General features: G+C 44.1%; 1 protein-coding gene across 1 annotated transcript in view; it reads right to left on the bottom strand.

Moving 5' to 3' along the window:
* Positions 1-259: 259 nt before the first annotated feature.
* The window catches only part of LOC309390714 (N-acetylated-alpha-linked acidic dipeptidase 2-like), a 54250-nt gene continuing 31367 nt past the window's right edge, over positions 260-23142 (bottom strand). Inside the window, exons 9-19 of the mRNA XM_081950352.1 lie at positions 20090-20175; positions 18945-19064; positions 17908-17990; positions 16685-16748; positions 12632-12699; positions 9660-9751; positions 7055-7145; positions 5025-5289; positions 3939-4020; positions 3098-3190; positions 260-1772 (exon numbers count right to left, since the gene is read on the bottom strand). Coding sequence (XP_081806478.1) covers positions 1583-1772; positions 3098-3190; positions 3939-4020; positions 5025-5289; positions 7055-7145; positions 9660-9751; positions 12632-12699; positions 16685-16748; positions 17908-17990; positions 18945-19064; positions 20090-20175 — 1234 coding nt within the window. The 3' untranslated portion in view covers positions 260-1582. The remainder of the gene's footprint in view (positions 1773-3097; positions 3191-3938; positions 4021-5024; positions 5290-7054; positions 7146-9659; positions 9752-12631; positions 12700-16684; positions 16749-17907; positions 17991-18944; positions 19065-20089; positions 20176-23142) is intronic.

The following is a 23142-nucleotide window of genomic DNA, read 5'->3' as shown; positions in this document are numbered from 1 at the left end:
GGAAATCTTTAAGAAGATGTTGGATAGCCATCTGTCTGAAACGGTATAGGGTTTCCTGCCTAGGCAGGGGGTTGGACTAGAAGACCTCCAAGGTCCCTTCCAACTCTACTATTGTATTGTATTGTTATACTCAAGCAGTGTAGCCTCAACACATCTGAAGAATATCATTGGGAGGAACTCTGAAGGAAAAACAAAATAAGTCCTGTTGCCTTTTGAAAAAGCACCTTTGGGACATTGCCACCTTCCCTTGCCTCCACGAGCTTCCTGAGGTGCATAATCCATCATTCCAAATTTTCCCAAGACCTCCCCTCTTTAGCTGCCAGCACTGATGATCCACCATAGCATGTCCCACTCCCGTGTCTTCCCCCCCCTCCATAGGTGTGCTATTGCTTCTAACGTTACCATATCCTCCACTCAGCCAACCTTTTTGTGTCCACCCGCTATAGTCGCCATTTGTGCTCGGAAGGAAAACATCCATATTTTGTTTCATGCAAAATAGCTTGGTTGTATTTTGTGCATAATCCAAAACCTCAAAGCAGCCACGGCAGAGGTGGTATTCAGCAGGTTCTGACCAGTTCTGGAGAACCGGTAGCAAATGTTTTGAGAAGTTCGGAGAACCCGTAAATGCCACCTCTGACTGGCCCCGCCCTATCTATTCTCTGTCTCCCAAGTCCCAGCTGATTGGAAGGAAATGGGGATTTTGCAGTAACCTTTCCCACACCCACCAAGCCACACCCACAGTATCCGTAGTAAAAAAAAATTGAATCCCACCACTGAGCCATGGGCTATCTGAAACCAGTTACTTCATTCATGGAGCAATGTTGACATCCCTAGGCTGGATCAGTCGAAGCTAGATGTTTGGGCCCGCCTTAAGCAATTAAATGCAGATAGTCCTTGACTTACAACCCGTCATTTAGCAACCTTTAAAGTCAGAGCAACGCTGAAAAAAAGTGATTTGCATTCGGTCCTGGCCCTTATGAATTTTGCAGCATCCCCACAATCACGGGATCCAAATTTGGGCAGTTGGCACGCATTGACAACAATTAACAGTGCGCAGTGTTCCTCTGATCGCCATTTGTGGCCTTCCCAGCCAGTTTCTGACAAACAAGGCAGTGGGGGAAGCCATATTTGTTTAACTATTCTTTGATTCACTTAGAAATTGCAATGATTTGCTTAACAACCATGGCCCAAAATATAAAATTGGACATGACGTACTCAACAACTGTTTTGCAGCAAAAATTCTGGTCCCAATTGCAGTCATCAGTCAAGGGCTACCTTGTGGTTCTAAGAACTACCCGTATTGGAGTAAAAGGGATTTCAAATTTTTATTCCCATATGAATCCGAGGAATAGGACAAAAAACCCCTGATAATGTTACCTAGTCTGGTAACGAAACGTTCAGAAACTAAATTGAAACTAGCTTGGAGAGGAAACTGCTGCCAAAACCCGCTTGATCGGTGTTCAAATCGCCAGAATTGGAAGCAGTATTACCATGACGTGCTGGGATTGTAAAACTGCACACAAAATATAAATTTTCCAGCCACACACATCAAATAGGCCGCTTCTGGTCTACAGCCGTCGTCTTACAAAACCTCTTCCAGGATCCCTGCAGCAGCCTGCACAGTGAAGGCCGCGATAGAGATCTGTCTCTTCACTTCCTTCCATGCTTTGTGTGGATCTCTCCGGCTGCCTATATCAAACAGAGCATCGTAGATCCCTGGGAATGACATGCCTGCGTATTTGTTGTGGCTGCTTGGAGCAAAAACGACGTGTCTGCAGAGCAAGGAGACAGAGGCAAAAATAATAATTAGCAAAGTTGTGCAAACTTAGCAGAACTGAAGAAGCTTCCTTGGATGCGAAGTGCACCCTGCACGATAGTGTGTGTGTGTGTACATGCCCACACCCATAATGCAACGGCCTCCCCCTGCGCATGCATGCACCCCCCCTCCCATGCTCTCCCCTACATATGTGTGTAGACCTCACTGAAGCCTCTGGACTTCCAGTAGGCCCTTTGGGCCATTTTTCGCCTTTCCCAGGCTCCGGAGGCTTTCCTGAAGCCTGGGGAGGGCAAAAACAGCCTCCCCCTACCCTCTGGCAATGCCTCACGTGCCCTCAGTTATGGCTCTGTGTGCCACCTTTGGCACATGCGCCATAAGTTCGCCATCACAGGACTATATTTTACTGAAGCTGTGGTGGCCCAGTGGTTAGAATGCAGTATTGCAGGCTAACACTGCCCACAGCCAGGAGTTCAATTCTGACCGGCTCCAGGTTGACTCAGCTTCCCATCCTTCCGAGGTCAGTCAAATGAGGACCTAAATTATTGAGGGCAATATGCTGACTCTGTAAACCACTTACAAAGGGCTGTGAAGTTTTATATATGAATCTAAATGCTATTGCTATTACTAATGTTTTACACACTGAATGTGAAAAACCATTTTTGTTTTACTACTGATTCTTCTGCCGATAAAATCTATTTTCTTTGAAGCAGAAATGTTCTGGGCAGGTTGAATACTGATTACCTGAGCAGCTGAACTCTTTAACCGGATTTTTCCCATTCATCTCCCAACCTCTCCAGTCTACTATAGGTAGTCCTCAACTTACAACTATTCAATGAACAACTGTTTTAAATTACAAACCCACCTGAAAAAAAGGTGACTTACGACCCGTTCTCACATTATGACCATTGCAGTTTCCCCGCAATCATCTGATTAAAATTTGGGCATTTGGTTAGTGGTGTGATCGCTGTTTGAGCTGCGGTGGTGTAGTGGTAAGAAGGCAGTACTGCAAGCTAACTCTGCGCACAGCCTGGAGTTCGAACCTGACCGGTTCAAGGTTGAATCGGCTTTCGAAGATCAGTAAAATGGGGGACCCAGACTGAGAGTCAATGGAGAAGCCGGATTCGCTTAATGACCTCATAATTCACTAAGCAACCACGGCAAAAAATGATTGCAAAATGGGGTGTAGCTCGCTTAATCACCACCTTGCTTACCAATAAAAATACTCAGTTGTAAGTTGAGGACTACTTGTGACAGTGCAAAAACGTCAAGTGTTACTAAGTCATACTTGTCAAAAAGTCTCGTTGCACTCAGATGCTTTACCTGTAGAATGGCCGGCCTGGCAGACCAAGAGGATCAATGAAAGCTCTCTCGAGAAACATCAGCTGATCATTCATGCTCCGTACAGCAATAGGACTGTAAAAGATAGAAGACTGAGGAATGTATCAAACACCCTTGTACTATTCAGGATAGTGTTTCTCAACCTTGACAACTTTTAAGATGGGTGGACTTCAATTCTCAGAATTCCCCAGTCATGCATGAATTCTGAGAGTTGAAATCTGTTAGGCAGTGCTGAAGAACTGCGATGTAAGTATGAGCAACAAAGAGGATTAGGGGCCTGGGGGCTAGAACATATGAAGAACGGTTGCAGGAACTGGGTATGTCTAGATTAATGAAAAGAAGGACTAGGGGAGACATGATAGCAGTGTTCCAATATCTCACGGGTTGCCACAAAGAAGAGGGAGTCAAACTATTCTCCAAGGCACCTGAGGGTAGAACAAGAAGCAATGGGTGGAAATTAATCAAGGGGAGAAGCAACCTAGAACTGAGGAGAAATTTCCCAACAATGAGAACAATTAATCAGTGGAACAGCTTGCCTCCAGAAGTTGTGAATGCTCCAACACTGGAAGTTTTTAAGAAGATGTTGGATAACCATTTGTCTGAAGTGGTGTAGGGTTTCCTGCCTAAGCAGTGGGTTGGAGTAGAAGACATCCAAGGTCCCTTCCGACTCTGTTATTCTATTCTATTCTATTCTATTCTATTCTATTCTATTCTATTCTATTCTATTCTATTAAGCAAAACTTTCTCCTAAAGATGAACAGATGAATGATGATCAATAACGCCAATAAAGTTACATTAACTTTTGCAGAAATATTAAACTTACTTATTCATGTCAAGTCGTGAAAGCCTGTGATGAAAAACTGTTGCTACAGATGCAAAGTGATTCACGGCAGAAAACAAGGCATCTGCGAAACAGAAAAATGTCACAATGAGGTTCAAGCTTTGTGATTGTTAGTTTAAACAAGGTAGAGAAAATGGCCCTGCACAGCTTCTGGAATTCATTTTAACACCATCAAACCAGCTCTGTTCTGGGTCACATGACCAAGAAGGAAGAGGGAGGGGGCTTAGGATGGAGGAGTTGGCAATGGATTGAGTCCCTGCCCTACATCCTCTCTTATAGGCATGCATGGGAGGGGGGATATTTTTCTGGAGTTTCACCCCACTCAGCAACCTTTGCATCACATTTCCTTTGCCAAACATAGGAATGAATTAAATGGGATTTTAAAATCCTTCAGATTCTACGACTCTGTGGACTTTTTATGTGTGTTAAATACAATAACAGATGGTTAACAGAGGGCTTTTAAGATTAGAGTAATGTTTGGGTTAACCTATTGTTTTCTTTATTTTTGATATACTGTATATAATATAATTAGATGTTGGGTCAATTTGCTTATTAGATAGATTTCCACATCTGGAATATTTATTTTATATAGTATTTTTTATCATTGTGGATGGGAAAGTGTATAACTATTTGTAGATCCTTCACATAAAGAAAGGAAAACCTATGATAGGGTTTTCTGCCTAAGCAGGTTGGACTAGAAGACCTCCAAGGTCCCTTCCAATTCTGTTATCCCATCCTATCCTATCCTATCCATTTTTTAAATTTATTTTTCAACATCCAGCTGGGGTGGATTTTTTATATTTTAGTGTTAGATTTATTTGACATTTTGGGATTGTTTTTAAAAAAATCTTTTTCCTTATTTTGTACACCACTTTTTTTCTTTTGGCTGTTCGTGCTGGCTGTTCGTCTTTCTGTTTGTTTGTTTTTGTTCTGTATTCTATCCTCGTTGATAAAATAAATATGTGAAAAGAAATCTATGATTCTGTTTTAGGGGGGACAGAACGATGGTGAATAGAAAGCTCAATCATAAATGTATGGATTCCAAGCCATCTTCAAGAGAAACCTTACCAAATGAAACTTTGTACATCTCAAGTTCTTCTTGGTGTTTCTTGGCCTGGTCATAGATTTCATTGGCGTAGAATCTCAAAGCTTCTGCATAATCCTGACAACGGAGAGGCAGAACAGGGGAATCTGAAAGCTCATAGACCAAGCCTGCACGTATCAGAGCCACAGTGAGCTGTTTCTGGAAAGAGGGGTCGTAAAACCGCTTGACCAGTTCAAACGTCTCGTAGGTAGTGTGGTAAACAGGATAATTACTGTATTTGTCCACTTTCTGTCAAAAAGAAAATAAATAAATGAGTCAGCAGAATGGAGCCCATATTCAGCGGCAAAGTTTCAAATTTCCATCCAGGTAAATAAAGGTAAAGGTTCCCCAGCACATGTGTGCTAGTCATTTCCGGCTCCTGGGGGTGGTGCTCAGCTCCATTTCAAAGCCGAAGAGCCAGCGCTCTCCGAAGATGTCTTTGTGGTCATGTGATTAAATGCCGAAGGCGCACGGAACGCTGTTAATCTTCCTACTAAAGTAGTCTCTACTTTGGCTGTTCTACCAAGCTCTGAGTCAGGGTGATTTATAAACCCCTTTTTGGTGACTATTGTACAACAGAGTTGGAAGGGACCTTAGAGATCTTCTAGTCCAACCCCTTCTTCAAGCAGGAAACCCTTTGCCAGGGGTATCAAACTCGATTTCATTGGCCGCGTCAGGATTGTGTTCAACCGGGGGGGGGTGTTAAATAGGCGTGGTTAGGGTGGGCATGGCCAGCCTTACATCCTGCAGTGCTCTGCCAGTGAACATGGAGCCTGGTAGGGTCACGTGTAGCCCTCGTGAGCTCTGTTTTTGCTGGCAGAAGCACTGCAGACTGGTCCTTCACTGTTTCCATGGTGGCCCTGCGGGCCAGATCTAGGAACACCGCGGGCGAGATCTGGCCCACAGGCGTTGAGCTTGACACCCCTGCCCTATACCATTCCTGTTAAATGGCTGTCCAATCTCCTCTTGAAAAACTCCAAGGATAGAGCATCTTCTGAAGGCAAGCTGTTCCGCTGATTACTGTATTTTTCAGAGTATAACATGCACCAGAGTATAAGATGCACATTGGTATTTGGGGAGGAAAATGGGGGGGGGGGATTCTGCCTACCAGGTATTCATCTGCCTAGCGGCCTTAGTCTGGTCAGCTTCAGCACATAAGTTTGCTAGTTTTGAGCGTGTGCGCGCTTTTTATCCCCTGCTTGGGGATAAAAAACAGCTTCTAAAGCACAGCTGATCATCGGAGGGAGCAGCAATGAGAAAAGCAGGCAAAGCATGGAAGATCGCTTCACTTGTTAGCGCCTCATTAGGGCTGAAAAAAAGCTTCAAAAAAGCTATATTCGGAGTATAAGCCGCACCCAAATTTTCAGCCTCTTTTAGGAGGAAAAAAGTGCATCTTATACTCCGAAAAATACGGTAGTTCTCAGTGTCAGGAAATTTCTCCTCAGTTCTTATGGTTTTATAGAATCCTTCTTCCCCAATGTGCTTTGACACACTTGCTGCTTTATGTTACTACATTTCTGTTTTCAATCTCTACTCCCTGAATATCACTTGGAGTGGCTTTGGTGATTCAAGCAGCTAAGAAATAGATTCACGGAATAAAGTAAATATATGGATTGCTCTTTCCAAAAACTAGTTTATTTATTTATTTTTTATTTACTGAGCGCTTATAGACCGCCCCCTCTCCCGAAAGGGACTCGGGGCGGTGTACAGTCCATATAAGAAACACATCATATAAATACTTATATAATTAAACAATTGAAATTATTAAATAGGAAAATAGATACGAAGGAGGATAAAAGAAGGTTTAAAAGAACTGTACAGCTGAGTAAATAGTTTAAAACCCCTAAAAATATCCCATAAAATTAAATTTAAAAAACAATTCCCCTAAAATACCAGTTAAGAAATATGTTTGCCAGGAGGTAGCAGTTATGATTATGCCAGACCAGCCAATCGGAACAGGTGTGTCTTCAATTTTTGTTGGTGACAGCTTTTTTAAAAAAGCAGTTCATCTTACCCGGTTCTTAGTGTAGCGGACTCTCCCAGACGCAATCCCTAATCTTTGAAAGAAAGCTTCAAAATCACTGCCCGATCCAAGTTTGTTGATCCTGGCCAGATAGGAGAAGGAAGGGGAGAATTCAAGATTCAATCTTCTTGTAACATTTGGTACTTTTATGTTGTTGGTTTCCACTTCAAAATGTGGATACCTGAATTCCGAGGAAGTGGCAGGAATTTAAAGCAATATCAAAAAATAACCAGAGTCAGAAGAAACGCCAGAAGTCAGTGGTCTACAAGGAGAAAGCCTTGGAAATGAAAGAGGCTTAATTTTACCAGAATTGGGTTGCTAATAAAGGAAAATTAAGTCCTCAGTATTAATTGGCTCCAGTTTACAAGATACAGCTTCAGATCAAAATTGCATCTCAATAATTCAAAATTGTGAGGGGAATGCGCGATTATGCCTCCATAACTTTTCGGCAAAAGTTCTCCTCAATTCTAGGTTTTATTCTCACAAACATTTGGCACTTAGCAATCGAAATTTGGGGCTCAGTTGTGGTCATATTTTTAGGATCGCCTGTATAAGTCTGTACATGTTGTTGCGATCGCTACAACCATTGTAAACACATGCTGTGACAATTGTAAGTGTGAGGACTGGTCAAGCAGTAACTTTTTAGTGCTGTTGTAATGTCAAATAGTCACTAAATGAATGTTTGTAAGTTGAGGACTGTTAAGTAAGTAAGCTCCCCATTAGGAGAGCAAGTGTGCAGAGGAACGTAATGAGAGTGGTATGGACGAATACGCACAAACCAGCATACAGAGACACTGAATAGTATAAAATATAGTAGTTTACTATGTGGAAATATAGAGATATTCAGAGTCCAGTTAACAGTCCAAGGTCATACACGGTTCAGTCATTCAGTTATCAAATATTCTAGCACACAAAACAACTAACAGTAGCAAACCACAGTACCTCACAATACACCGATCAGCGTCTAACAAACAGAGAGCTCACAGTCATTCTGGCTCCCTCTTATGGCTGCTTGCGGTAACAAACCAATTACATCTCTCTAGCATTTAAACTAACAGATACATTTGTTATAATCATAGTTTATATACATTGCCAAGCCAAGCCTAGGGTTACATCCCTAACAAGGACTATGCACACATATTATCATTATCATCAAGAACATCATTCTCTGACACAATCCCATTTGAGCCTAGCCTAGTGCGTTGCAGGTCAATGGGGAATAGGACACTGCTTTTATAGTTATGCAGCAGATATAAAAGCTATAGTAGAGGGGTCCTCAAACTTTTTAAACAGGGGGCCAATTCACGGTCCCTCAGACTGTTGGGGGTGACTTGATGGGCATGGCTAGGTCATGTGACTAGGTGGGTGTGGCCAATTTAATAGTCCATTAAACAATGCACTCAAATTACCGTATTTTTGGAGTATAAGAGGCACCAAAATTTTGAAGAGGCAAATTAAAAAAAAAGTTTTTGCACTCTGCAGACCTCTCAAAAATGGCCTGTTTTTTCATGAAATGGGCCCGTTTTTTGCCAAAAAAGGGCAAGCATAGCCTTTAGAAGGCTTATAGAGTGCTCCTGGGGGCCGGAGGAACAAAAATGAGCAAAAAACGGTCTGTTTTTCACTCATTTTTGCCCTCCCCAGCCCCCAGGAGCATCCTGGAAGCCTCCTAAAGGCTATGCACGGCCATTTTTGCAAAGGGTGCGGGGTTTCAGGAGGCAAAAAAATGCTGTATTCAGTATATAAGACGCACCCAGATTTTCACTCTCTTTTGGAGGGAAAAAGGTGCGTCTTATACTCCGAAAATTACGGTAAACTTTGTTTGGCTCCTGGGAGTGCTTTATTTGCTTTTGTTTGCATGTTGCTCTTTTGGTTGACTTCTCTTTTTACTACATTGTTTTTTAAGTTGTTTAGGAGCCTAGTGGTTCCACTTCAGGAAACTCAGTTTTGCAACAATTCTTCTCAGCCCCAAGGAGCTTACAATCGACAAGTCTCTCTCTGTCTCTCTCTTTCTGTTTCTCTCTTTCTGTCTCTCCCTCGCTTTCTCTATCTTTTGGAGGTGAAAAACAGCCCCATTTCTGGCCTCCCGGGGAATCCGCACACCCCATTTTTCACCTCCCCACCTCTAGAACGTCTCTGCAGGCAAAAAAAATGGGCAAAAATGGCCCGTTTTTTGGGCAAAAACAGGTGAAAAACAGCCCATATTTTGGCCTTCTGGGGCATATGTGCACCCCATTTTTCACGTCCTCCCCACCTCCCCCACATCTCTGCAGGCCAAAAGTGGGTGAAAACGGCTGGTATTCTGTGTCTTGTGGGGCATCTGCCCCATTTTTCACCTCCCTGCTTCCAAAATGTGTCTGCAGGCCAAAATTGGCCTTACCTTTCAGTTTAAGCCTGAAGGTAAGTTCAGCGCTCGGCCAAAGGCTTGGCAAGGTGATGTGGGCATAGCAACCCTGTGGTCCTATGCCGGGCACATTAATGGCTTCGGCAGGCCGCATCCAGCCCCCAGGCCGTAATATGAGGACCCATGCTATAGCAGTTCTCCCATGTGGGCAAAGGGCAGGCGTGCTAATAAAAGGTAGATTAGAACACATCTTACCTGGGTCGCTGGTTGGTTTCACTGGAAGGATCCTTCTCAAGCCAACTCTCATAGAGAGATTTTCCTTCATAGCCTTCATCAGGACTTGAGACCTGTGTAGGAAATGAAACGTGATCTATCACCCACATTGCTACTTCTTTAAGCATTTTGAATGCTCTAGATCCAAGTTGGTTGATTCGTTACTTGGTTTGAATGTTGACCCAGCAAAATCAAGATATTCTTCTGAGGTACAAACTTAACAATAAAGTTGATCAAACAAAGCAGCGTTATAAAAAGCAACAGCCAAAAATAAAGGATGGGCCTACACTATACTTGCTACCATTTTTATTGTGTGCTCTTGACAGTATGTGCTTTCCACCTCTGTGCATTGAGTCCTGGTGGCACAGTGGTGAAAGGGCAGTGTTGGAAAGCTAACTCTGCATTCCCACAGCCTGGAGTTCGAGCCTGACTGCCTCAAGGTTGACTCAGCCTTCCATTCGAGGTCAGTAAAATGAGGACCCAGATTGTTGGGGGCAATAGAGTGACATTGTAAACCACTCAAGAGAGTGCTGCAAAGTGCAATGGGGCGGTATGTAAGCCTAAAGCTGGCAGGAATAGCCAACACTCCAGAAGATAGGCTAAAGGTACAGAAGGATCTTGACAAACTTGAACATTAGGCACCATCTAACAAAATGAAATTCAATGGTGAAAAGAGTAAGGTTCTACATTTAGGCAACAAAAACGGAATGCACAGGTACAGTATATGTTGCTTAACAGTAGTAACTGTGAGAGGGATCTTGGAGTCCTAGTGGACAACCATTTAAATATGATCCAGCAGTGTGCAGCAGCTGCCAAAACAGTCAACACAGTCCTAGGCTGCATCAACAGAAGGATAGATTCAAGATCACGTGAAGTGTTAATACCACTTTATAATGCCTTGGTAAGGCCACACTTGGAATACTGCATTCAGTTTTGGTCACCACGATGTAGAAAAGATGTGGAGGCTCTAGAAAGAGTGCAGAGAAGAGCAACAAAGATGATTAGGGGGCTGGAGGCTAAAACATAGGAAGAACGGTTGCAGGAACTGGGTATGTGTAGTTTAATGAAAAGAAGGACTAGGGGAGACATGATAGCAGTGTTCCAATATCTCAGGGGTTGCCACAAAGAAGAGGGAGTCAAACTATTCTCCAAGGGACCTGAGGGTACAACAAGAAGCAATGGGTGGAAATTAATCAGGGATAGAAGCAACCTAGAACTGAGGAGAAATTTCCTGACAGTTAGAACAATTAATCAGTGGAACAGCTTGCCTCCAGAAGTTGTGAATGCCCCAACACTGGAAGTCTTTAAGAAGATGTTGGATAGCCATTTGTCTGAAACGGTATAGGGTTTCCTGCCTAGGCAGGGGGTTGGACTAGAAGACCCCCAAGGTCCCTTCCAACTCTGCTATTGTATTGTATTGTATTGTATTGTAAATGCTATTGCGATGAGTGATGCTCATGCTCATAATTTTCCATTGGAACGGGGATTTTTCAATGTCCCCTGATTCCACCTCCTAGATACCTTGATTCATTTCACCTTCACTTGCACGGAGAACATTCATGCTTAGAGTACCAACATCAGATAGGAAAGTCAAAATTGGCTGTATCCAAGTATGGGCAGTTCTGTTCATGGGATAAGCAGCCACAACCCATCCTTCATAGTCAATGCATTCTTTTTTTTTTTTTAGAGTGCTAGATCACAAAGTGCTGAATTCAAATATTGGTGATAGAAGGACCCACATGCAGGGAGGCACAGGGGCAAGACATATCCTTGCTTCCCTAGATGCAACCGGGGGTGGGCTGCTACAGGTTCGCACAGGTTCGGGAGAACCCGTAGCTAATGTTATGGCCGGTTTGGAGAATCTCCAAATCTCACCCCTGGCTGGCCACGCCCACCCCTCCCAGGAGTCTCCACATGGCTCGTTTTGGATGCGAGGTAAGTGCAGGGCCTGCCTGGAGGCTCGGGAAGGGGGAAAAGTTCTGAAAGGCCGAAAATGGGCCCGTATCCAGCTTCTGGACGGACTCCAGAGCCCGAGGGAGGCAGTTTTCACCCTCCCAGAGGCTCAAGGAAAGCCACCAGAGCCTGGGGAAGGCGAAAATGCTCCCTCACCCGCTGTGGTGCAAGAGTCTGAGTAGGCCACAACCACCCAGCAACTGGGCAGAGAACCCATTGCTGAAATTTTTGAGGCCCACCCCTGGACACAACTATAGCATCTGAGGCACACGTGAATCCAAGTATACAATCATTTTTGTGCCTAATCAGCGCTACTGTAAAATGGACAAAGCCAACATTTGCAGTTTTTGCTTTTGAGGCTGAGGGAGGGGGCGGAGGAGGATTGGGAGGAGGGCAGTGGTGGGATTCAAAAAAATTTACAACTGGTTATGTGGGCGTGGCTTGGTGGGCGTGGCTTGGTGGGCGCGGCAGAGGAAGGATACTATAAAATATCCATTCCCACACCACTCCAGGGCAAGGATCCTGTAAAATCTCCATTCCCTCCCCACTCCAGGGGAAGATTACTGCAAAATCCACAATTCCTTCCCGATCAGCTGGGACTCGGGAGGCAGAGAATAGATGGGGGCAGGGCCAGTCAGAGGAGATATTTACTGGTTCTTCAAACTACTCAAAAGTTCCACTACCGGTTCTCCAGAACTGGTCAGAACCTGCTGAATACCACGTCTGGAGGATGAGCACGAGCGGGAAGAGGAAGAAGGGGAGAAGGAAGAGGAGGAGAAGGAAGAGGGGGGAGGAAGAGGAGGGGGAGGGCAGAAATGTGAACTGGCCTTCCTGTACTTGCCCTGCCTGAGTTTGATTTCCACTGCATACCAGAATAACCTAAGACTATGGATGTTGGTTCTGCTGAATCATTTGATGGAAGAACAACTGTAATTGCTGTCGCTTTCCTTCCTGGCTCAAAGCCAAATGTTTTCCCCATGCTGTACATTCTCCAACTATACCTCTTTTGTCAAATTATACACCAACTGGTTCAGAAGAGGAGTACAATCAACCCTCAAAGTGTAGTTGCCTGCAACGCAAACACAGAAATGGTTTTGAATCAATGTTAGGACAGCTCCTTCTCAAAAAACACCCTTTTTTTACAAAAAAGAAAAAAAAATCAAATTAAAACATAGCCTCCTCTACTTCAAACTGAATTTATCTACAGGCGCAAACTTCCTCCTTTCGTGCACTACAGGGAATTTTCCCTCCACTTGAGATGAGTCAAGGCATACAACTTCTGACAGCTTGCATGTAAACAGAAAGGTACTTACATACGTATCATGCACAACCACACAACAACTCCTGGGAGACTGTGTAATTGACATCCCTTGACACACTTCCCCCCCCCCCTTCCAAAAAAAAAGAAAACACCGACATCTCTTGTCTTCTAAACCAACCCATAACATTATTTCTGCTCTTGGATAACCGGAATGTAGTTTTCATACAGACACGGTTCTGGAATATGCTCTAAAATTCATTGAGATGTCTAAATAAAAATGATTGCTTGTGGATCGAGGGGGAGTGATGGCTCAGTGGTTAAAGATCCTGAGCTTGTTGTAAGCTGAAGAGCTGACAGGCCAGGTTCAGGACCCAAGTGCCACTTAAACGGGTGAGCTCCCGTTCTTTGCTCCAGCTCCTGCCAAACTCCAGTAGTTTGAAAGCATGCAAATCATCATCATCATCTCCTTTGAGTGACTCCATAATCCCTTGAGGGGTGGAGTCTGGCCAACTGAATGGAGCTAGCAGAGTGTTATAATGGCCAGATGCCCTTCTTGTCGCCAATGCAGAGTTTTATTCAGCAGATCTATTCTCATTGTGCCCAATGAAAGCATTTTTTTTTTGAAAGCATGCAAATGCGGGTAGATGAATAGGTTGTCAATTTCCAAATACCATGCATGAAATCAATCAGAGACCAAGGCAGAATCATCCTTAAAGTTCCAATTTAATCATACAGGCATGTTGGCACTGTGCTATGGAATTCCAACTCTGATTTACATCCTGAGAGTTCACCCAGTTGAAAGTTCATGACCACCCCCATAAATCAATCACATGCCCCAATCCATTTCTTCCACGCTGGCATCTCCACCCAGCTTCTTCTGGTCACAGGTCGAGGTGCGGAGACAAAAGATGACCTTGAGCTTCTAGGAAAGAATGACAACAATACATTCCACAATCCTACTCCTTTCTATTCCCCCCTCCCAACTACTACACTAATGAAACACATAGGAAATTATAAGAAAGTGTGGCAGGCCAAAGATCTTAAAAGGAACATAACTACAGGCCTGACATAGGCACCACTTCGGTGGGAAGGTAACAGCATTCTGCGTGCCTCTGGCATATAGTTATGCTGGCCATGTGACTATGGAAATCGCTTTCAAACAATGCCGGCTCCCTCAGCCAAGAAATGGAGATGAGCCTCGTGCCCTAGAATTCGACATGACTGACAGGGAAACTTTTTTCCTTTTTTCAACCGTATGGATTGAATTATTATGCATCTTTTCGAAGAGTTCAGTACAGGTAGTCCTTGAGTTATGACCACAATGGAGCCTGCCCATTAGAGTTCTAAGTCATGAAGTTCGTAATTTTGTGACTTTTTTGCTGTGGTGGCTAAGTATATGCCTCAGTGAATCAATGGTTCAGTTTGGGCCAGGTATTGCTGGCATGTAACCGCGAGACACTACAAACGGCCATGCACGCGGCTCAGATGCTGAGCAGCTGAAGTTTGGTCACGTGACTGTGTGGAAGTCCGATTGTCAGAACTTCGAATCCAAGTTGTTAGTACCCCCCCAAGAGGATCTGTCGAAAGTTTGAAAGGTTGCTAAGTGACCAGTTGTAAATCAAGGACTACCTATACCAGGGGTGTCAAACTCAAGGCCCGCGGACTGGATTTGGACCTCGGGCTGTTTAGATCTGGCCCATGGGGCCACCCTGGAAATAGCAAAAGACTGGCCTGCGATGCCTCTGCCAGTGAAAACAGTGCTCGGGGAGGATGGGAGGAAGGAAGGAAGGGAGGGAAGAGAGGGAAGGAAGGGAAAGGAGGGAGGGAGGGAAGGGAAGGAAAGGAAAGGAAGGAAGGAAGGAAGGAAGGAGGGGTGGAAGGAAGGATGGAAGGAATGCAAGGAAGGAAGGAAGGGAAGGGAGGGAGGGAAGGAAGAAAGGATGGAGGGAAGGAAGGGAGGGAGGAAGGAAGGGAAGGAAGGGAGGAAGGGAGGAAGGGAAGGAAGGAAGAAAGGGAAGGAAGGATGGAAGGAAGGAAGGAAGGAAGGAAGAAAGAAAGGAAGGAAAGAAAGAAGGAAGGAAGGTAGGTAGGTTATAAGGAGAGAGAGGGAGAGTCTGAGGGAAATCCTGCCTTAGCACTTGACCACCAGAAGTGCCTCCCATGAGTGATGTTGAGCTGGCCACGCCCACGCTGGCCACTCTCCGCCCCCGCCGAGGACAAACACAACCTTGATGTGGCCCTCAATGAAATCGAGTTTGACACCCCTGATGTATACAGTAAACATGATCCCATTTAAGTTTGTAATACCACCATCATTAAACAGTAGTAATTATAACACTAATCAAGGAGAGGAGCAACCTAGAACTAAGAACAATTAACCAGTGAAGGGTTTGCCTCCAGAAATTGTGGATGCTCAAACACTGGAGGTTTTTACGAGGAAACTGGACAGCCACTTGTCTGAAATGATACAAGGTCTCTTGCTTAGGTGAGGGGTTGGACTAGAAGACCTCCAAGGTCCCTTCCAACTCTGTTATTCTGTTAACATCAGTGTCTTAAGAAACTTGCAGCACTTAATCAATCTTGCTGGAGTTCAGAAGTCAGACCTTATTTCAGAGGTGGTATTCAACAGGTTCTGAGCAGTTCTGGAGAACCAGTAGCAGAAATTTTGAGTAGCCCGGAGAACCAGTAAATACCACCTCTGACTGGCCCCGCCCCCATCGATTCTCTGCCTCCTGAGTCTCAGCTGATCGGGAGGGAATGGGGATTTTGTAGTATCTTTCCCCTGCCATGCCCACCAAGCCACGCTCCCCAAACCATGCCACACCCACCAAGCCACACCCATGGACCTGGTAGTAAAAAAAATTGAATCCCATCACTGCCTCACTTGATTGGGATCTGGATGGAAAACTACAAGGAAATCCAAGGACTGGAGGATAGATGGAAAGTATTTTTTTAGGAAATCGAGAAAGAAGGCATAACTTTCCCCACTAATGCCAAGAAAACTCCATGGATGGAGTCTCTACCAAATCACCAAACCTTAGGCTCAACTTGAAGGAGACTGTACTCGAACGGCTAATAATAATCTATTTTTAAAACGAGCATCTGTTGCTAGGATGATGTTCCAAGTTGACAGTGCTAAAAATGAATTGCCCATTTTTTAAAATCTGTTTTACATTTGTTAACCCTCATTTTGCTGGAAGAGAAATGATTCCAATAGTATTCCTTCTTCCCAAAAGAGAAGGGCATTTCAGTCCAATATATATATACTGTGCATGTGCGCAGAGCTTGCACGCAAATCACGCAAATGCCGAACCGGCAGTTACGCCGGCAAGACAGGTTGACAACATCCAGACCTCAGCCCCCCTTATAAGTTATATATATATATAACTTATAAGGGGGGCTGAGGTCTGGATGTTGTCAACCTGTCTTGCCGGCGTAACTGCCGGTTCGGCATTTGCGTGATTTGCGTGCAAGCTCTGCGCACATGCACAGTTGCCTGTAAATAGGTCTGCGCATGCACAGAACATTAAAAATGTCTCCAAAAAAACATACTGCAGCGACCGGGTAACCTGTACAGGGGTGTGGCCAGCCTGCCATCTCTACCGGTTCAGCGACCCAGTTGCAATTTCCACTACCAGTTCGCCCAAACTGGAGCAAACCGGTAGCAACCCACCTCTGTAAGGGATATTCATGTGAGGGATCCTTGGTGCTCTCTGAGTTAGGTTGTTTTCTTGCAGACATTTCATTACCCTCCCTAGATAACGTCATCAGGGCTAGTCTACCAGATATTCACCTTCAATGGAAGAATCGGTGTTGATGTAAGCCACAGCCCGTGTCTGAAGAAGTTTGCTGTTCTCCTGCAATTGCAAAAAAAAACATAAAAATAAAAAGAAATGAATTCTATTGTGCCCATTATGATCGATCGTGAACAGCATCTAAATGAAAAGTGGGGAACTGGCAACTTTCCAAAAGTGGCTGAACTATCATTCCCAGAAGCTCCCGTTGCCACAGCCAATGAAAGCCGGGATTTAAAATTCAGCATTTATTTATTTATTTATTTATTTTATTTATTTATTTATTTTATTTGACTTATCAGTCGCCCCCTCTCCGCAAAGGGACTTGGGGCGACGTACAATCATACAATCGACGTACATTTTCTGGGTGGTCACACACTCTTCAGCCCTGATGTACCAATCGTGCTGTGCCCTGGTGGCGCACTGGTTAGAATGCAGTATTGCAGGCTAACTCTGCCCACAGTCCAGAGTTCGATCCCGATGTGCTCAAGGTTGACTTAGCCTTCCATCCTTCCAAGGTCAGTAAAATGAGGACCCAGAGAGTTGGGGGCAATAGGCTTAAAAGAGTGCTGTAAAGCACTGTGAAGCAGCATATAGAAGTAGCACTTAGTTATATACTGCTTCATAGTGCTTTACAGTCTTCTCTAAGTGGTTTAGATATTGCTGCCAGCAATCTGGGTCCTCATTTTACTGAGCTCGGAAGGATGGAAGGCTGCCTCCTGCCAGTGAGAATCGAATTGCCAAATTGCTGGCAGCCAGCAATCAGCAGAAGAATCCTACAGTACTGCATTCTAACCACTGCACTACAGTATGGCTGTAGCCTTACTATTTATCCTTCTTATTATCCTTCTTACTCGCCACTCTTATTGATATTAATATTATTAGGATTGCCATTATTCTGTTGCTTTGCATATACATAGAGAGCTTATGCATCAGAGATAAATTGCTTGGGTGGCTAATCTCACTTGGCCAAATAAACTCAACTCAACTCAACTCAACTCAACTCAACTCTACTCTACTCTACTCTGTCTTCTCTTCCCTTCCCTTCTCCCCTCCCCTCCCCTCCCCTCCCCTATCCCATTCCATTCCATGCCACTCCACTCCACTCCCCTCTCCTCTATTCTATTCTGTGAGTACCAGCCATAACCCACTTTTTTCAGTGGTGATAAGTCGAAGACAACCTGTGGATAAATAATACAATCTTACAGAGTCCTTCACTCACCTCTGCCCACTCTGTGGAGCCTAATAATCCAAATTCTTCTGCATCCCAGCTGGCAAAAATGATTGTTCTTCTTGGCCTCCAACCTACACAAAATGAAATTAAGATTACAGAAAAAAACTTGATTCTTTACTCTCTCAATGGCTAAAGATGCAAACCTATCAATGTCTATGGATAAATCAGCTTGAGTTAGTTTAAAAACAAAGCAAATAAATACTTTTTTGCATGACAAAGGAGGTTTAAGCTGCTCAACAGAAACATCTTTTGTGCTTTCCTTTTGTTCCGATCCAGGCTTCCTTAAAAAGCAAGAAGCAGAGTCTTGCTCCTGGCAAAACCCCTTTTATTTACATGACTGTGAATTTCTTTCATTCACAGTCAGCAGGCTTAGCAAACAGTCTTTCAGAGGAATGTTTATCAGCACGAACCTTATCTCGTTTGGAGAGCTGCCAGATAACTAGTTTCCAAATGCAGGGCAAGGCAAAACATGGCAGAGAGTCTCTTATAGTTACAAACAGAACTTTCCACTCTTGACACGACCGAATCAATGAATTGTTTCCTGCAAAAGCCCCCTCCCCACTCGCTCCTCTTTTGTTTCCTATGGGAGGGGCCAATCACCTCCAAGGAGTGGCTTTACTCCCAAGGCGACCCTGCTTTCTTAGTTGTTCTTGTCTTCTGGCAGCTCTGCGCATGCGCACACTGGGAACAGGCTCCAGCCGTTCCTCTGCCTCATTGCTGTCTAACTCCCTCTCTGCCTCCAACGCAGAGCCCTCATCTGAGCTTTCCTCAGCCTCCAGGACTGGCCCATGTTCCTCCCCAATCTACTCACTGTCCAACTCTACTACCAGAGTTGCTGGCGGACCACAACACCTTTATCTTTGGAAGAGGATTTTGATTCGTTTGTTACTTTTATTTACCTGCTACATTTATGGAGCAAAGGATCAAGGTGGCTTAGAATCTACTTCAAACGCATGTTGACATTTAAATCCCAGCACATTCCACCTCTGCTTTGGGTCCCCAATTTTTCCGTCTATTAGTCTTACCCTTCTCCATCATCTTGCCAAAGCTGCGAGCAACCTCTTGAAGGACAGCAGCTCCTGTGGTGGGGTCAATACCCCCAAAGACCCAGGAATCTCGGTGGCCTCCAAAAATTACATACCTATCTAAGAAAAGGAAGCATTAGAACAATTCACTTCCTTAACATTCAGAATAAACTTGCTAGATTTCTCTTTTCTATTTCAGAAATAGAATCTATATGTGTAAAAATGGCTGTGTGTGTGTGTGTGTGTGTGCGCTCGCGTGTGTGTGTTCCGGCATAACTCTGGAATACCTTAAGCAATTTCAACCAAACTTGGTACACAGATAACTTAATCTTTAGAAAAAAATACTGGGGGGGGGGGGTAAGACACCCCTAATGCCCCTCGGGGTGTGTGTTCTGTTAAGATACAGCCTGTTGTGCCTTAAAATGGCCTCTACTGTACAGTGCAGTGGAGTTGCCACAGTAACAGCTTCATAGTTCCCCACAAGGGGACTCCCTCTGGTAAGAGGGAAAATCCAGCATTAGAAATTACGTTTGGTCCAGACATTTTCCCCCTATAAATAAATACCTGAGCAATGCTGGGTTATCGGCTAGTATAGAATATAGAATAACAGAGTTGGAAGGAGCCTTGGAGGTCTTCTAGTCCAATCTCCTGCTTAAGCAGGAAACCCTACACCTAGGGGTGGGTTGCTGCTGGTGTTACTGTCAGTTCGCAACCCACGCACAATGTACCCGTGTGTGTGCTTCGTGCCAGACACACATTGCACATGCATGCACAGTTCAATATGAATTCTTCTGCGCGCATGGGCCCATTTCCAGCTTCCGGAGCATATTTACGTGCTTTTGAACTACTAGCTTGGCAGAAGCTGGGACAAGTAACGGGAGTTCACTCCGTTAGGCGGCGTTAGGGATTCGAACCGCCAAACTGCTGACCTTTCTGATCGACAAGCTCAGCGTCTTAGCCACTGAGCTACCGCGTCCCTATTAATTCCAATACCTCCCCCCAAAACAAACAATCAAGGGTATGTCCTCCTTATGCCATCCTGTGTAATTCTTCCCTTCCTTAAAAACATGCTCAACTTGGTTTCCAGCTACCCAAAAACTGCCCATTCCCCGTTTTAAATAAAGCATTCGACATTGAAAACTCACCAGGCTCCACTGCTCCTTTGATGCTTCCGATCACATTATATATCCGGGTAATCTGACTGGTGCTATGAACGTGCATCTTAACTTTTCTGTCATAGAAGAAAGAAGAAGAAGAAGAAGAAGAAGAAGAAGAAGAAGAAGAAGAAGAAGAAGAAGAAGAAGAAGAAGAAGAAGAAGAAGAAGAAGGAGGGGAAAAAAAAGATTTGGTGACACAGTAGTTAAGGTCAACCCTGCCAGGAGTACCTCAAAGCATTCCCAAGTTGTATGTTTTGCAAAAGGACTCAGTTTGTTTTTGTTTTGTTTTTATTGTATTTATATGCAATATAAAGTTCTGCTACAGGTGTATCAAAGTCAATCGTTTGCTTGTGGCTAGGCAGGAGTATGTAGAGAAGAGCAACCAGGATGATTAGGGGACTGGAGACTAAAACATACAATGAACGGTTGCAGGAACTGTGCATGGCTAGTCCTGTGAAGAGAAGGACCAGGGGAGACATGATAGCATCTTCCAATATTTGAGGGGCTGCCGCAGAGAGGAAGGGGGTCAAGCTATTTTCCAAGGCACCTGAAGGCCAGACAAGGAATAATGGATGGAAACTGAACAAGGAGAGATTCAACCTGGAAATAAGGAGAAAATTTCTGCCAGTGAGAGCCATCAACCCATGGAGCAGAAGTTGCCTTCAGAAGTTGTGGGAGCTTCATCACTGGAGGCTTTCAAGAAGAGACTGGACTGCCATTTGTCAGAAATGGTGCAGGGTCTCCTGCTTGGGTGGGGGAAGGGGGTTGGGCTAGATGATCTACAAGGTCCCTTCCAACTCTGTTAATCTGTATCTGTATGTTCAAACGGATCCCTGGATCAAATATTCGGTTATTTCCGTCTTCACTCGATGATCCGCTTCTAGAAACTGTGTTTGTATGTATATATGTGTGACTACGCCCATCCTGTTGAACAAGTGCCTGATACTAAGGTGGCCCACTATAGTGGAATGTACTCTGGATTCCCATTAGGAAGGGGCTGCATTCCAAAGGAGAGAGAGACAGCAAATGTTTAGAAGTCGGCAAAGGCAATGAGGAATTGGAATTTTGCTGCCAGGATACGTACACGAAATCACCAAGATTCTGTGTGAAGCCCCGCCCCCCACCCCCTAGATTGGAATATTTTGGGGCATATTAAAAGAGGCAATTGTGGTCATAAGTCAAGGACTTCCTGTCCTTTGGGGGTTGAGGGAGTTTTATGCATAAATCCTGGAATAAGGTGGATCTATCTCTCAGAACATCTAAGAATAATTTCTGCAGCATCTTGGAAGAAAATGAGATTTGATGATGTTAGAATATTCATGACTGGGAGAGACATGGTAACAAGGTCAGCCAATGAATAGGCATAGCAAACAAAGTCAGCCAATGGGAGCTGAAACAGCTAGGAGCCAGGGCATGGTTTAGCCTGCAACCTTCTGAGTCTGTGCAAAGAACTGAAACAGAAACTTGAGACTCTGTCTCCTCTGAACTCTGAAATGAAACTGTTCTCCTCCTGTTTGTGTTCTGCTTGTAACCTCTACCACGTTGAAAGAATCTACTATTGGTTTTGTACATTTAAAGTAAAGATAAATGTTCCCCTCACTAGACATTCCCGACTCTAGGGGGCGGTGCTCATCTCCGTTTCAAAGCCGAAGAGCCAGCGTTGTCCGAAGACATCTCTGTGGTCACGTGGCCGGCATGACTAAACGCCGAAGGCGCACGGAACGCTGTTACCTTCCCACCAAAGATGGTTCCTATTTTTCTACTTGCATTTTTACATGCTTTCGAACTGCTAGGTTGGCAGAAGCCGGGACAAGTAACGGGAGCTCACTCCATTACGCGGCGGTAGGGATTCGAACCGCCGAACTGATTGACAAGCTCAGCGTCTTAGCCACTGAGCCACCGCGTCCCTATATTGTACATTTATTCATTTGTTAGCATGTATATAAAGAAGTTAATGAATCAGTTATCTGTGTGTGCTTTCTGGATTTGATTTTTTTGCAACAAACTCTTGACAGATGGGCCGTGATATCAAAAAGAGTGAAGACAGCTCTTTCCTAATAGTTCTTAGAGTATATATTTTATTGATACAAGTGTTTTGGTTTGGCATGATTTCTGTCTGTAGGTGAAGAACCCCTATAAATGAGGAACAATAAAGAAAACTGCTTTGGAGTATCTCCAATATTTCTTCATTTTAGACACCCTGACACCCTCATTTTATAGCTTTTCCACAATTGTTAAAGATTGAGTTGTTCCCAAGAGCCTAAGGAAACCGAGAAACTGGTAAACTATCGTGAATGATTTGTATCTTATTGTATTTTTTGGGAAGAGGGGGTGGGGACTGCTTTGATCCTTAAGCATGTTTTATTGTATTACTATATGCTGCTGTGCCCACTTGAGAGTCCAGCTTTTTGCAACAGGGACAAATTGAGTGAATAGGTAATAAATACGTGAGCATATGTTTCTTCCATCCAGTTATGGCCACATTTATATCAATTTATGTCATCATTGGGTTGATTTCTGCTCTAGGCTACGTTGTAAAATAATCAGTGTATATATATATACTTGTCTCTTGTGCAAAGGCCATTTATTTCTATGCTTCCCCTTGTAACTGATGGATTGTTATTGACTCTGTGCAATGGTGAAATGTAAAAAAGATTTGCCACCGGTTCTCTGGGCGTGGCTTGGTGGGGGGTGGGGGGATGTCATGTGACTGGGTGGGCATGGCCAACTTTTTTAATTTCTAAAGCATTTTTAACTACCTATTCGCCCGAACCGGTAGTAAAAAATGCTTTAAGCAGTAAAAAATTAGGTTCAGCTATGACGTGTGATCGTGGGAACCTTTTTAAAAAAAAACTTTTTAAAGCATTTTTCTACTACCGGTTCGGGTGAATAAGTAGTAAAAAATTCTTTAAAAAGTGAAAAAAAAAGTTCCCATGATCACATGCACAGCTGATTGTCAAGGAACCTTTTTTCTTCACTTTTTAAATTATTTTTTTTCCTGCCGGTTCGGGCCAATAGGCAGAAATAAAACACTTTAAAAA

This window comes from Natrix helvetica, assembly GCF_964273705.1.
Source record: "Natrix helvetica genome assembly, chromosome: 4".
Classification (NCBI taxonomy): Eukaryota; Metazoa; Chordata; class Lepidosauria; order Squamata; family Natricidae; genus Natrix; species Natrix helvetica.
This window is presented reverse-complemented; position numbering and strand designations above follow the sequence as displayed.